Source organism: Schistocerca gregaria, chromosome 4 (genome assembly GCF_023897955.1).
Source record: "Schistocerca gregaria isolate iqSchGreg1 chromosome 4, iqSchGreg1.2, whole genome shotgun sequence".
Lineage (NCBI taxonomy): Eukaryota > Metazoa > Arthropoda > Insecta > Orthoptera > Acrididae > Schistocerca > Schistocerca gregaria.
Genome location: NC_064923.1, coordinates 134,429,000 through 134,446,107, shown reverse-complemented (window position 1 = coordinate 134,446,107; position 17,108 = coordinate 134,429,000). Strand labels below are relative to the sequence as shown.

The 17,108-nt window shown below is 39.8% G+C and overlaps 1 protein-coding gene across 2 annotated transcripts in view; it reads left to right on the top strand.

The window, feature by feature from the left end:
- LOC126267390 (uncharacterized) overlaps positions 1 to 17,108 on the top strand; it is a 401,079-nt gene that overhangs the window by 342,236 nt on the left and 41,735 nt on the right. The window contains exons 4-5 of one of the 2 annotated variants that reach the window (XM_049972581.1): positions 10,588 to 10,859; positions 10,953 to 11,400. In XM_049972581.1, coding sequence (XP_049828538.1) covers positions 10,588 to 10,859; positions 10,953 to 11,400 — 720 coding nt within the window. The remainder of the gene's footprint in view (positions 1 to 10,587; positions 10,860 to 10,952; positions 11,401 to 17,108) is intronic. The other variant, XM_049972580.1, reaches the window with a different exon arrangement.

Sequence of the window (17,108 nt, the reverse complement as noted above, 5' to 3'; positions counted from 1 at the left end):
GAAATTGACCGAAAATGTCATTTTTCAATTTATGTTCTATTTACTAATAGGACTCATGGACAATAAGCTCACAAAGTTTCATTGATAAAATCGCATCCGAAGTGCCTGAAAAATAATTTAACGTGTGACGCGACCTTCCTGCCAAGCCCAGTTCTTGAAGGAACAGTTCAACACTAGCTCGGTGAACAACGATTCCTTGGATTACTTTCAAACAAACTTGCACGGGATACATCTGAAAAGCTGTGATATATAATCTTTAGTTTTATAGATCACCTGCGACGGTTCATTATGTTATATACAATAACAAACCAACTGCTTTGTCAATGGTGAAACAATTCCTGTTTTCTTCTCTTCTACTGGCGGAGATTTACGCAAGTTGAAGTTATAATGCAGTTCTTATATTTAATGATGAGAGAGTAGAGAGGATGAAGGTATTAGAAACAATAGGCTTTAAGATAAGAAATATCACTCAATACATCTTGATAAAGATAAATTTACAGCGCCTCTCTGTAGTTGAAAAGTCTGTTGCAAACTGGGAACTGGGTAAAGGAAAGAAACAGAAAACGAGAAACCAGAAGAGAAGCATTGAAGGTAAGGACGATCCTCAATTCAATTATGGGGCCGTGTGAAGAGGTGACATAAAAGAAAAACGATAGATTAAGCTGTAAATTGCATTTCGTGAAAATTATGATTTTTAAAATTTATATACCTTTTCTCAGACTCTGTGAAAGCTAGAATTATGACATTTTATACACTTACTTCTATATACCTCAACAATGAACTTATAAATTCTAAATATAGGTTGACATGTGGAACAAAGTGATAAGAAACATAATGAAAATTCTCCAGTTTGATATATTCAAAAAACCTCATGAAAAACGTTTACTATATGCGAAGAGATTAAACGAAGAAAATTTTCTAGAAATCTCTTGAATAGTTTCTGAGAAAATGGTTCATATACTATTTTTAATACAAAATTCTCGAATTCAGTAACAAAGTTAAATATATATCCCAGGAACGTAACAGTAAACGTGTCAATTTCAAGTAAAGTGTGGAACAAAATGTCATTGCCGTGTCTTGAAAACTGTGGATTTGGTTCACCTTTTAAATAATGAGTGTGCTTTCATGAACGCCCCTCCTTAAGCGGCTGCAGAGGGTGGGGCGAATGACAAATAATAGATCCACGCGAAAGTATAAAAAACCGTACATTCAGTAGGTCATAACTGCGTACTTTCTGAATAATGCCCCAAATATTCGCTCGGGATCAATTGCTAGGGCTAACATATTGCAAGTGTGCTTCTTCCTCCTTAAAATATGACGTCAAGTTGGTGATACTTCTTTGTCAGTGTTGCCTTTCTATATCACGTGACCCTATCCCCTGGTTGAATTTGGTTGTGATTGTGGTCGACATGATCGGCGACCTGTGTTAGCTTTCCGCAAAATTCCACAGGAAGACGCTGACATAACATTCGGTTAGCAGGCGACATTGCGTCCAACACACAACAGCGGGTTGCCTTCCTCCGCCGCAACAGCTGTTGCTCCATAATCTACCTGGCGTTGTCGTCATTGGTCATGATCGTGAAAATCTCGCCCGGCCAATCTCAATTTCGGTGATCACCAACCACCACCTCCATAATATGGTGGTGTATGTTGAACAAAAGTTTTGTGGCATTGCAGTGTTGCTCGTGGTGCGCCACTCAAAACACAGAAAGGAAAAACAAAGATAATGCGTGTTATATTGGCTGCTGCCTGTCCATTGTAAATTTCTGCAAGACATTTGTACACTGTAAATTTCTGCAAGACATTTTTAGCTTCCGTAGGCTCCTTTGCGACTAGTATGATTACGTTTGTTCTGGGTCGCAGCTCAATTAGTCGACGCTGCAGGATGAAGGTTATGGCAATTTATTTAAAAAAATTAGAAGGCTGAACCTGCTCAGTTCCAGACAAACCAAGACGGCGCCATGTTTAAAGATATTGGCAATACTGCATCATTTTCATGTCAGAAAAAAATATGTAAGCTACGCCTGAATTACGTAAGTTAAAGTCATTCATTAAAAAATTCACCTCACACACACACACACACAGACCTCTGTGTTTCATTTACCTCTGTCGCTCGCTCTCTCGGTCTCTGTCTCTGTCTCTTTTTGTCTCTCTCTCTCTCTCTCTCTCTCTCTCTCTCTCTCTATTTCCACACTTCACTAAAAGAATATTTCGGTTAAATACTGTACTACTTTCACTTGTCATCTCTCTTATAAAGTAATTTTACATAAGCATTGTTTTCTTTTCTTTGCAATAATTTATCAACTAGAAACGTACATTATTGTCTCCTTTTTTGTACTTATACACTGTAGATACGTCCCTCTAAAGGCAGGTCGAAACTTGTAGCCTTCCAGCAGAAATGTTTTCAGATTAACTTCCTGAGCTGTTCGAATTTTGAATATCAACAGTGAAATGTTTAGACATCATACGTTTAAGATTTGTACTGAGTTGCTCTGCAACTGTAGTTTTAAAAGTAGAAAATAATGAGCACCACCTAATATACGCACCACTCAAACTCGGTACAGTTTTAGTCTACTTTTAGTCTATATTCCAGCAACCCATGAAAATTTAGAGCGCACATCAGTTACTGTTAATAAATAATTGTAGCTTGAATTTTGTATTTGAAATCAGGTCAGCTAGATCAGGCTGAGGAAAGTTATCAACTCATTTTGTGACAACCACTCTTCTCGGATAAGTTTTTCATGCTGAGTGATGTAGTTTTTCAGCTCTTTTAGCTTCCAATAGAACCTTCCTGGCATATTAAAACTGTGTGCCGTACAGATGGTAGAGCACTTTCCCGTGGAAGGCAAACGCCCCGAGTTCGAGTCTCGGTCCCGCACACAGTTTTAATTTGCCAGGATGTTTCATACCAGCGCACTCTCCGCTGCAGAATGAAATTCTCATTCTGAGTAAAATATAGCTTTTTATATCACGCACGTGAAGGGGAAAAGTCACCCACACAAACCAATAAAAAGACTCTACATGTAATTTTTTTAATATTAAAAACATTACATTTCTTTCACTGCTCAACAACACGCCCCATTCATCTCACAAGAATTACATAACTAATCTCATACAAGTAAGTGACAACCATGCCACCACTCACCCAACAATTTGACATGTAACTTAACATGCCACTGGTTCGTACTCTTAAACACACATTTTCAGAGTGCTAGAAGTGAAGGACACATCTGCACGTCACATTTGGGCAACCACTCCTTAATCCACTTCACTTTCCTCAAACTGTTTACAAAGACACATGACTCTGATGGCGTAACTGAGTGTGAACAATTCAGTACCATCTACAATGACACATCAGCTCACCCAATGCTGTGATGGACGTGACTTTGCGCTTGTTAAATCTTGTCATGGGTGATGCATGCTGCTAATGAATGGACATGCCCAGGTAGCTAAAGAATACAGGACTTCATTAATATAGCACATCAAGGAAGTTCAACAGAAATCAGCTTCCGAAATAATAAAACTAAAAGACAGTTCAGGTCTGATAAGAACTGGACATCATGTAGCGTACTCTCCACATGTGAGTTAGCTTCTAAACCTCACAAAACACTATTTGTCGTATTAGTGTAGCACTGTTGTAGCCATAAAATGTTCATACCCGGATGTAGTCTATGGCTGATACTCTTACGATGGCTTGGCAGTTTTGATGTGGTATGTGAGGCCTTCTGCTATGATTGGTGAGCACCGCATGCTTGGCTAATGGAATTCTGATTGTGGAACCACTTGTGCACTTGTGTTAAGACCAGAGAACTCGTGATGTTGACTGACTGGTGAATGGCTGGGAGCAGCCTCCTACAATTCCGTCTGGAGGAGAAATACCGAGAAATCACGATAGTGGCTTGTGGCTCGCAGAGGCAAGCTAGTGCCAATTACAGCAGTGTCGTATACAGCGAACGTAGCACCTCCTGGTAGCCCAGCAGCTTTTGGAGTTGTAATGTCGTGCGATTGTGTTGGTAGTGCCTTCATGGTCGGCAACCACAGAACAACCGTGTATCGTTTTTGCAGAAATGCTATACGTGCTACCCAAAGTTACAGCATTCGTCTGTCTAACGGAGGAGATGGTAGAGTCATGTCACTGGAGTCAGTGGCTATGACACAAATGACAGCTGAGCATAAGGCATTACTCATCACTCTGCTGAAATCATATCCAACTCACAGTACTGTGTTGAGCATTATATTATCAAATTGCCAGTAACTATGGCACAACTATGAGCGCCACTCAACATCCGAAAAGGAAGTTCCTTCAGAACAAACGGATTGTCTTTAATATAGAAACTTTGTCAATCAAAGAAGACGGGGTATATGTTTCTGAAAAAAAATATAGCTCTGATAAATCTTGAGCAAAATCAAACTCCCGTTCCTAAGCATGCGAGAGTGTACCTTAATTTTCCTCCTGCAGTGCGTACATAACTGTTGTGACGTGAGAGTGTAAACGCAATTTACACAGGGGAACCTGGGGCAGAACGCGAATGCTAACAATAAAATGACCACAGTTCAATTAAAATATCAGAGGAAAAGCTAAAAAATTGCATGATATTTAATATTTACTTCAAACAGTGAAACAAAGAAATCTGGTGTAAAGGCGCACAGACGACAAGTAAAAAATTAAAGACGCTAATAATTGATCCGTTGTTCCCGAGACCTGCGGCAGAACGGAACCACAACTGAAAGGCTTAAGCTCTCAACTCCTTCATTATCAATCCAAAGAATCTACCTTCCATCTCTTTTAAATAAACCACAAGGTGTAACTGTTGCTCATTCGAGAAAACACAACAAAGTTTTCCCTTTTGATTGTCAATCTCAAAAATCGCAACTGGTCGCTGAAGAGTTGTTTTAGGAGCGTGGAACTGAATATTGGCTTTCCTAAGTCCCATTTCCTTTCCCACAGGAGCTATCACTGCTTCCCATGCGGTTTCTGCAGATCAACTTTGACGGTTAGTTTTGGGTTCGTAACTTCTATCTATGAATAAAGAAGAACTGTCTCTGGCAACAGTTTAAAAAATCTTGAAGATATAGTAACGTACGAGGATAAGTCAATTATTATCGGCAAAGTAGTTATAAAATTTTATTGTAATCAAATAGGAAATCTACAAGAACATCATTTTTTGACATAGCCTTCTTGCATCTCAACGCACTTGGTCCATCGTCGTACAAGCTTGCTGATGACCTCATAACAGAAGGTTCTCGGTTGAGCTGCGAGCCAGAAATCCACCGCTTCTTTCACTGCTTCGTCTGAGGCAAATCAACGGCCCCTCAATGCCTGTTTGAGTGGACCAAACAAGTTATAGAAGGAGCAAGATCAGGACTATATGGAGGATGATCCAGTACTTCAAATTTGAGTTTCTGGAGCGTTCCAGCAGTGTGGGCAGCAGTATGCGGACGGTCATTGTCGTGCAACAACACAACACCTTTTGACAGCAAATCCTCGGCGTTTGCTTCCAATTGCAGGCTTTAGCCTGGCAGTAAGCATCTGACTCTGACGTACACTGTTTATTGTTGTGCCCCTTTCCCCATAATGTTCCAGTACTGGATCTTGTGCCTCGCAAAAAACCTTAAGCATCAGTTTTCCTGCGGACGGTCGCGTCTTGAACTTTATCTTGCACGGCGAATTTGGATGTTTTCATTCCATAACTGCCGTTTGCTCTCCGGCTCGTAATGATGGATTCGTGTTTCGTCACCAGTAATGATCCTGTCTAAGAAGTTATTCCCTTCCTTACCATAGCGATCCAAATGTTTTTTTGCAGATGTCCAAGCGCGTTTGTTTATGCAACTGTGTGAGTTGTTTTGGGACCTATCTGGCACAAACTTTATGAAACCCAAGTCTGTCGTGAATGATTTCGTAGGCAGAACCGTGACTAATTTGCAGACGATGTGTCACTTCGTCAATATTTAATCGTCTGCGTAATAGAATCATTTCACGTGAACGCTCAATGGTTTCTTCATTTGTGGCGGTAACCGTTCGTCCGGCTCCTTCATCGTGCGTAACACTAGTGCGATCATCTCAAAATTTTTCAATCCATTCGTAGACACTCCGTTGTGACAAAACGCTGTTCCCGTACTGCACCGAAAGTCTTCGATGAATTTCGGCCCCTGATACGCCTTCCGGCCACAAAAAACGGATCACTGAACGTTGCTCTTCTTTGTTGCTAATAGAGAGGGGAGCAGCCATGGTTAACAGCACAGCAACGATAACGAAACTAACCTAGCAGCTTGAAAATTGCGGAGATATAACATCAAATAAACAAAGCATGCAACATCAACGTAAAAAAACAGTATTATCAAAATAAACAAAAATATAACTAAATTGTGGATAGTAATTGACTTACTCTCGAATCTTAGAAGTATTAGTATAAATGTGAATACAAAAAAGTATACACTAGCAAACATTGGTAAGCTATCTGGGACTCTACGAAACATATGTCTGAGTAAATCCAAACTGCTTCATTAGCCTCTAATTTCAGCACAAGATATCGTTAATCGGCCTTTCTTGTACTCTAGAACACACTCTTTCTTTATCTTGAACGAAATGGCAGGTTGCAGAGACGATAAACACATTCTGATGCGGAAACATTACGTTTTTTACCATCGTCCTGCATGATTTGAAGAACTTTCTTGCGAAGCTAATTTCATCGTGACGAATTAGACGAATGGCTTGACCTATATCTTCTTTCACACCTGCTAGTTCCAGTTTTGAAATGTTCTTGGTGGCGTAGTGAGCAATAGCTTCATTTGATCCACAAGGTTGTGTGCCCATATTGGCAATTCACAATTCTAGTAAGCGCTGATTATTGTCATTAGTGAGCGATTTTTAATTTGTTCTTTGTTTTGAAGTACAGAATCGTCCTCCACTTTGAATGAACATTACTGAACTCCGTGGAACAATACAAGATTGTAGGGTTGCCTCGTGAGGAAATGCTAATCGACGTGTATCAGATTTGTTTTTGTGGCATATATGAGAGTGACGATGAGTTTGGTTGCGTTAAACAAGTGATGTTAAGTCTAGATCTTCTTCTTCTTCTCTTGGCTAGTGGTACGTGATCACTTGCTCGATATACACAAATGCTTCTGGAGTTCAAGAAATGTAAGGTTTTCAATCCGTACTACAAGCGGACATGTGGGCTTCCACGATTGTGAAACTCAATTCGTGTCCAGAAATCGATTACGTTACACAAAAATAGTTTTATTGTATTTGATGTGCTTCATGAAAGCATCGACATAGTGAGAAAAATGTCTGTTCAACTCAACGGGTATCATTCAACGAAACGCTGGACGTCATCAAGAGGTAATTTGCGAGGAACTTCATCAGGTCAGCTAAAAAAAAATCCACTTACTACAGCTCAAAATAATGTTTCAAGTTGGAGGATCGATACACCAAATAAAAATAATTAATCAGTTGTGAGCTGTTCGTCAAAATGATCCAGATCTTCTGATATTCTTTAAATGCTTGTCATCGACATGATGTTATTGTCCTCGTATAGTTCTGCACCACGCACTGATCATCGACTGCACTCTAAGTCATTCAAACATTCAGAGTGCATAATGGAAATAGTTTGTTCCTTGAAAATGAGGATTGTAGCCTCGAATTCACTGTTGGAAATAATCCAGTGGCATGATTTTTAGCGGGAACTCTTCGTTCAAGTCATTGATGCCGCGTGGAAAGAGATGCATCCATGATTCCTTTGCTTGCAACTGTCTGTTCACATTTACAACCAAATTCTCATGTACTCCCTAGTCGAAATAATGGCTATTGCACACTCGCTAAGGAATGGAGCGATGTGCACACAGTGCTCTGCCAGCAAAAATTCCAACAGGAGTATGAACTACCGCCTTACATTTGTTGCCACGATACGTGAAGCACGCCGCCTTCACTTTGCACACGTCTTCACTATTCTTCCACACATAGGCAGTGAGACGAGAGAGCTCTGTTAATTTAGTTCTGAAAAATGCTTTATATGACGTGCCTCTTCCGACTGTGTCTCTTCTACGTCACACAGTATGGCTTCAACCAACCGCTTCCTTGTTGCAGGTGAATTTTTATTTTTCTTGCCGGGTCGCCGCTAGCCATGTTACTGCTGTCTAGCCACTTGCCCACCATGTAGCCTGTGTTTATTTAAAAGGTATTATACTGTTCTCGCCTAATTTCTTTCTGCACTGCATCTGCGCCTTCTTTTGGTAATGTCAATGCGGGTTTCCCAGTGCCATTAGCCACGTGCATAGACCGCCTCCAAACTGCGTTCACTTTATCTCATTCATGCATGCTCTTGTCGTTATAAGGATAGATATTGTTTTGTTATTCGGTAGATGAGGGTATTACAATTGCTTCCTGTTAACATATAGATTTGAAGAACGAGATTTTCACTCTGCAGCGGAATTTGCGCGAAACTTCCTGGCAGATTAAAACCGAGACTCGAACTCGGGACCTTTGCCTTTCGCGGGCAAGTGCTCTACCAACTGAGGTACCTAAGCATGACTCACGCACCGTCCTCACTGCTTTAATTCCGCCAGTACCTCATCTCCTACCTTCCAAACTTCACATAAGCTCTCCTCGCAGGAGCTCTTCGCCAGGGGTAATCAAATCACATCAAACAGTTGAACTCAGTTTGCACATATAAGAGTGGCGATCTAGATATCTAAATGAACCGTAGAATTCACAACCTTGGTAAATATTTATTTTATTTGAGTAAATAAATTAAAATATGACTTCCAATGGTGCAGTTTACTCTCATATTTGTTAACTGTCATCAGCATTTTATGTGGATCTCATTAGGAAAATTGTTCATTCTGTTATGTAACTTTTTGTTTTAAGATAATGGTGCAGTAATTTTGTATCACGTAACTGTAGTTAAAATAGTTATTATACAGCCCCTGCTTCTAATGTAAGGAAAGTTTCCTTACATTGCTGGTCGAACGTCACCATGGAAAACATAATCGAAGGTTGTGTAAACTAGTATATACTGCGTGTGATATTCATAATTTGCGCTAAACTTCTTATCCTACAATCAAACATGTGTATTCAATCACCTCTGGATGATTCTTAGTTTCTATTTGCTAAAAGTTCTGTTATGTTCACCACTGTTGCCACAGTCATAACTTATTACTACTTTGCTGCGCCCTGAAGCTGAAATAAAAAATTGCTGTCCTCAAGTACCCCATAAATTTAAACTTTTGCCCGTACACTGCACAGACAATATTTTGTATAACATATTGCTTATCTAAGTTTCTTATTAAGAGATCGTTGTTTACATTATATATAATTACTTCTCTTTGTTTATTAAGCTGATCAATTTCTCTTTATCATTTTATTGCATGGATTTCGTAGGTATTCCACCGGTCCTCCATAAACACTCTTTCACGCAATGGACATTTTTTGTAATTGCTCTAACCATGATTCATTCTATTGATTGATGTATATATCGGTTTTCATATTTTTATATTTCTTGTTTCCTAACGATTTAGAACGAAGAAAATTACGTGGAAGCTATAGGAAATACGATACCTGAACAATGAAGAAAAGCATTCTGAAGCTTCAATTGACATGAGGGAACTAATAATTAAATGTCACTCACAAACAACCAGTAGAAACTGTTAAGGTTGAGACTTGAGCATATAAGACGTATCTTTTCTAAACTACATGTTTTATACTGTAATTAAGCTCCTTGAAAGTTACTTCTATAGTTCGGGGTGTATGCTGAAACTGTGTGTAACGAGTTTCTCGCTAACAATCTAAAAATTGTCTGACTTCTAAATTCCCATTACAGGTTGAGATATAGGATTTGCGTAACTGCCCTACTTTTGAACATGATCTTATACACGCAAATTAATTTTTAGAAATATGATTTTAATAAATCTGAAATGCATCTCACTGTCTGTAAATAAGATTGCATCAACGAACAATTCACAAGAATTCTCAGAATAACTAATTGTTACGTACTTTGAATGAGTCCTATTACTAAACACGTATTTGTTGAATTTACATGAAATTTCACTAATTGGAAGATGTTCCTAATACTCTTAAAATTTTTAACTAATCCCTACAACAAATTCTTGCCTTATAACGAATAACTCGACTCTGCTCTGGCTGCACCGGAAATTACGATCAGAAATAAATCACTATGCAGTAATTTGCCTTCCTACTCTTATAGTTTTCTTGAATTCCTAATCAATATTTTTTTAACTAATATAAATGACGAAGACCTAATTAGAATGCTGAACACATGTCTAATACCTCTCCCTAATTACCAGCACCTAGAGTTATTAGACGCAATAAAATCTTTGCATAGTAATAATTACTGAACTCTCTCTCTCTACACTCTCATCTTAACAATCTATCAAGCAGAAATCTCTATGCAATACTTCTGCTATCTACGCTGCTCGCTCCACCATGAATAAACAGATAACTTTCATTGTATTTGTATTCAAAGATGCACCAAATGGTAATATACGAAATTGTTATTTACGGCTATTTCATTTAGTGTATAAAAGTTTAAGTCTGTGTACTCTTCAATTTAAGCTTCCTTTCTCTTTCAGAGCCATATAATGCACCTACCTGGGGAACAAATAAAGACGTAACGAGCTCTGCACTTGGCTCCAATACGGCAGGTGTTCGGAAAGCCAGCAATCAACTGACGCCGCCTCCACTAAGTCTTCCCACTGGCAATTCCAGTCTGATGGCAACTAATATGACAGCGATAAAAGGTGAAAGCTATCTAAGCACAGCAAAACCAAGGAACCGAGTGGAATCAGAAGCCATGAATGGCGGAGCGTATTCTGTCGGACTTGCAAAAGTGACGATTAAACAGGTAAGTTTGATTATCGTTAAAAGTTTCATTCCTGGTATTAAATACATTTAAAAGTTTCCCTGATTTGCGAGCTCCGTTGGTGCAATGTTTTAGGAATGTTTTGAACGCGACAGCAAGTGCAAAACCCAGCGACGACAAGAGGGTAACGCCAGATACAACACAACCAACTCTGCAGCCGACAAACAAAAGCGCGCGTTGTTGTCCCGTCCCAAAGCAGAAGACATTTCAGGACCAGGAAGTGAGCCGTCGCAGAAGAGCACCGAACTGGATGGTACTGACAGGAGCTATGAAGTATCGTATGACAGCCAGGAATTCCAGGAAACCGATAGCGACGAAGACGGTGATAATGACGAGGATGCTGAAGAGGAGACAGCCTCCAGCGAAAATCCAGAGGATGACGAAGAAGGAGAGGATGACGACGATTATGACGGAGAAAGGAACGACATGAATTCTGATGGAGAACTTGAGTTTCCAAACGACGGAACTCCAGAAGGGGATGACGCAGAAGAGCTGGCCGATAATGCAGAACTCAACAAGGCAAGTACTTAGCGCCTTCCATCCTTAGTTTCGTACAATTTTATTAAAACGATTTGTGCCAATTTACTGCACGTCAAGTATGCAAATTCCCAAAAGGGCCATAGAAAAGAGAGACACCACATTAATCATTTTATTATGCTGGGTGGATGCCGATCAACTGGGTGAATCCAAAGAACAATCAAGAACCGTGAGATCAAGCATAAAGTTATCAGCTCAATGTCTGAAATCTTTGTCAACGTGCACAACATGCAACATGCTATCAATAAAACGGGAAAACACAGTCAAGAGATACAATTCAAGTTCGAGAGTAGAATACGTTTCAAATTAAGAAAACTATGCGTTAATGTCCCATGGATGATAAAGCAATAACATTTTGCTTAAGATAGGATTAGGCGAGGTTGAAAACGGAATTCTACCGTGGTCGTTTCAATGGAAGCATGCCGGTATTAGCCTTCACTGATTTCGAGGAACAAAGAAAATCGTGCATCTAGATGACCGTATTGGAATTTCAGCCCACTCCACTGGGGGGCAGGTGCTATCTTAATTATTAATACATTGTGTTTGAGCTGCAAATAATGTCTATGTAAATTTATTATAACATAGTTAATAACAAATGAGAACGCGAAACTTCCTCACGAATTAAAACTGTGTGCTTTACCGGGATTCGAAAGCGAGCTTTGCCATTGCCACATGGTGATTTCACTACTGAACTACCCATGCACGAGAATCGGCACTCTTTCGGAAATGTGACATGTTTACTAGTAGGGAAGAATTCACATAACAAATTTACGAAATTGATTCGAGAGTCGATCTTGAATATCACTGTCGGTCAGGGAATTTCTTGTTTTACACTATCATGCAGAGTGAAAAATTAATTCTGTAAGTATAGTATGATTGTCACAAATCACAGAACAACACATCGTACATTGCCGATGGTAAAGCTGTTAGTGACAGAAAGCTCAAAGCAAGGAAGGGCAGAAGGTTACCCGTAATATCCTGTCAAAAATTAGGCACTTAAACATGGACTATTACTAGCAGTTTCTACGAACTCAAAGGAAAGTGGTAGCTACTGTTTAGCCATTTGTGCTTTCTGCCCAGCAGGGAGGAGATCCGTACGAGCAAAACTCTCTCCATAAGCATCACAAACATAGTCGCTGGAGTTCAGGCACGGACAGTAAGGCAGTCACGCTTGGGGACGTATGAATAACTGATACAGGACGATATCTCGTATCGATACCAATACTTAATACAGTATCGGTGCGTCGATATTATCGGAACAAAAGTATCGATGCCGGCAGTATTGCAGGGTCCTGAGTGTTAATGTATCTTTGAGCTTTTCTTGAGCACAAAAGGATTCATTTAGAGTACAATATGACTTACGGAAATTATGCTATCTCATGAACCAACTGGCATCTGATACCATGTTAAGAATAGATACTTAAAACACAATTCTGTCCATGTTGTTCCCAATTTGTTTATTTTTTTCTGCTTTGAAAGAAGTCCATATTTAATATTTTTAAAACAGTTTCGTTCTGCTATTTCTGACTCTTTGATGTTGTTTCTTTCTAGATCTTTCCTTACTTCTGTAATCCATGCTGCTGTCGATTTCTTCTTCCAGAAATAGAGGACTGTTTGTTTTGTTAGTCTATTTCCATCCATTTGGTAGAGGTGTCAGAAAAAGTTTAATCTTCGTTTGGCCATTATTTCGGATATTTTCTCTATATTTTTGTAGGTCTCCTCATTACTACTTATTTTCTAACCATCGGCAATTTTTATTGCACCCATTATTTGTGTAAAAATCCTTCTTCCAGGACTTCTACGCTGTCCATCTTATAGTTCATCGTTAGGCATCAGATCCATATAAACATTCTGGTCGTACCACTGTGGTGCAGTGTTTTAGTTTTGTTTTCCTAGATATACATTTCTTGTTGTAAATATTTTTGGTCAACCATATGCTCTTTCCATTTTTTTAATTCTTACATCTATTGCAGATTTTTCTAGTCTATTCTGTTGTACAGTCTCTCCAAGACATTTAAATTTATTCACTTGCTCTGCTTTACCTATTTCTGTTTCTATGAGTTTTGGCGCATTTTTTATATTTATCATTAATTTTGTTTTTTCAGCTGAAATTTTGAGATCAGTCCTGTTTACTATTTTTTCGAGGAAGTTTATCTGAATAACTGCCTCTGTCAGGTTTTCTGAAAGTATTGCAAAATGTTCCGCAAAATCCAAGCAGTTTACCTTAATTCCATTTGTTTTCCTTCCGAGAGTTATTAGTTCAGTTTTGTGAGTCTTTTAACTCCGCACCTTTAAAAATTTTTCTGGAACTCAAATAAACAGTAAACGTGATAAACCGCCATCTTGTCTACACCAGTTTTTATTTCAAATGGCTAAGATCCTTCTTCCATAAATTTGACTTTAGATATTGTACCTGTTTGTGTTTCACGAATTATATTTGGTAATTTTACTTAACACCAAATTCTCTAATGACCTGATCTATTGTTTCTCTGTCTATACAATCCAATGCTTTCTTGAAATCAATAAATAACAGTATTATTGGTTTGCTGGTTAAAATTCTATAGCGAATTATTGAATTTAAGTTAAAAATTTGTTCTGCACAGGATCTTCCCTTTCGGAAACCACCCTGGTATTCTCCCAGTTGTTTGTCTAAAGTATCTATGGCTCTGTTCAGGAGAATTTTCTATAATATTTTGTATACCACTAGCAGAAGTTACACTCCCCTGTAATTATTGACTTTTGTTTGTCTCTCTTTTTATGTAGCGGGTGGATTAATGCTGTTTTCCATTCAACTAGAATCTTTTCAGATTTCCAAATGATCTCAAGAAGCAATTGTAGATCCTTTACGATTTTTGGTTCTGCCCACTTCAATAATTCTGCTGCAATGGAGTCTTCATCACTTTCTTTGTTTTTGAGTGCTCTGATGGCTTCATGAATTTCTAACTCTGTTGGTGGAAAATCTTACTCTAGATTTTGATCTTTTAAAATATGAAAGTTAAAAAATGCAAGTTGCGCTATATTTACATCGATCAGTTGACGTATAAAATCAATAACTTTTTTTAGTGATTGGGTGCATACTTACTATTACTGACAAATGTTGTTGATCTCTGATGTGGTTATTATACAATGCGCATCTACACGCATTATAAATTAAAGTCCCTTCCTCGTTTTTCTTTCTGTACGTGAAGACTAATCTCAGGAACTAATGTGGCGATTTTAATATTGTTTTCACAGACAGATACACTGATTCACGAGGAAGGTTTTTGTAAATAATTTATGAATATTTCGTGCAATTTGGCTGAGCTATGATGATATTTGTCGATCAAGGCGTCCCTCCTAAGAACTTCCCTTGCTTGATCTGTTTATATAATTTAATTTATACTCGAATTTGGAGTTAATATTCAGTTATCTAAAGTTGTTCTCTGAATTTTAATTACAACTCCACGCAGTGGTCCGCAAACAAAATTACGGATCAAATGGTTCAAATGGCTCTAAGCACCATGGGACTTAATATCTGATGTCATCAGTTCCCTAGACTTAGAACTATGTAAACCTAACTTACCTAAGGACATCACACACATCCATGCCCGGAGCAGGATTCGAACCTGCGACCGTTGCAGCAGCATGGTTCCGGACTGAAGTGCCTAGAACCGCTCGGCCACAGAGGCCGTCTCAAATTTACGGGTACGCCAGATAAATCGACCGACTGTACTTGCGCGAAACCGGGGCTGGAGAATAGCGACGGGTTTTTTATTCTTCCCATCATTATTTTGTAATTCCGATACGGATACTCCGAGTCTTCATTGCGATACTATGAATTTATCTAACACTCAGTATTGATGCCAATACCACAGACACATGCGCAGCCACAGTTCCGTACTGAAAAAAAATGAGATTCAGGAAATTAAGGGTTCGAGAACACTTTTGGTGCACGATCTCGTAGTGGATAAAGAAACTATCATCCCAGGATTGATCTTGGGAAGCTAGAGAAAACGTCAGTGTGAGTGGTCCGAATGGGATATTAACATCGTTCTTGCCTCAAGCGGTGGTCCAGTGCAGCAGACACTGATGCACTTAACCCGATGCAGAAACATGGAGCTCTGATCTGTACTGTACAATGGAATATGTCCTGGCCGCAAACATTCCTTCTACGTTCAAGCAGGAGTCGTCATCGATTCTACATATTTTTTATCAGATTTCCAAGCTATGGTTGGATATGCTTGTGGGCCAGCCAATGCCCACACCGTGGCGCCTTCAGCTTTGTATGGCCGCGGTCTTTACGTCACACAGCCAACGGCCGGCACGCCCCGCTTATGCGCAGCTCTCCACAGCTGTACAGCGCAGGCGCGGGCCTCACACACTGAGCGCCTCCATACTGTCAGGGCAACCTCGGCCGGCGTCCTCCCGAGAGACAGTTAGGTGAGGCCGCGCCGCCAATCGTAACACGACACGACAAGCGGACTCGGTTACGGCGGGCATATTCCTCTGCCCCTCGCCCTATATATATCCGCATACACCGCCACGTCTGGCACAGTCTCGTGTTGGGCTACCTACTTGCTACGTCGACGTCGCACCCACGAACGACGCTACACTGTGCTACGACTGTTTCCCATACCGGACTTGGACTCTGCAGCCCAGTCGCTCCTCTCTATCAAGCACCAAGTTGTGTTAGTATTGTGTAACTGTTGGCAATAAACAGAATTTGGAAGTCGCGCCAATGGTTATTTGATGTTTCTCCAATTACGGTTACAACAATGCTCGTAACGAAAGGCCTCCTCCTCTGATCTGGAGCCTAGAGTGCCGTGTGCAAACACCCTCTCCTAGGACGAGCAATCAGTAATTAGATACACACGTGATTCGTCGTTAGTATACGTACCACATTCATTAGACCTTTAATGCACAATACTTGACAATTTCACAATTATGCTAGCTGCAGGAAAGGCAACCCGTAATTAGGTAATTGGGATGAGGTCACTATTCTAGAGGGCCGGTTCTCCAGTTACCCAGAACTTTCTTCCGAGGTATCGTTCTCATTCCATGTTTAATTCTGTATGACTACTTTTTTTTATATACAGGGTGTTTCAAAAATGACCGGTATATTTGAAACGGCAATACAAACTAAACGAGTAGCGATAGAAATACACCGTTTGTTGCAATATGCTTGGGAGAACAGCACATTTTAAGGCAGACAAACTTTCGAAATTACAGTAATTACAATTGTCAACAACAGATGGCGCTGCGGTCTGGGAAACTCTATAGTACGATATTTTCCACGTATCCACCACGCGTAGCAATAATATGGCGTAGTCTCTGAATGAAATTACCCGAAACCTTTGACAACGTGTCTGGCGGAATGGCTTCACATGCAGATGAGATGTACTGCTTCAGCTGTTCAATTGTTTCTGGATTCTGGCGGTACACCTGGTCTTTCAAGTGTCCCCACAGAAAGAAGTCACAGCGGTTCATGTCTGGCGACTAGGGAGGCCAATCCACGCCGCCTCCTGTATGTTTCGGATAGCCCAAAGCAATCACACGATCATCGAAATATTCATTCAGGAAATTAAAGACGTCGGCCGTGCGATGTGGCCGGGCACCATCTTGCATAAACCACGAGGTGTTCGCAGTGTCGTCTAAGGCAGTTTGTAGCGCCACAAATTCATGAAGAATGTCCAGATAGCGTGATGCAGTAATCGT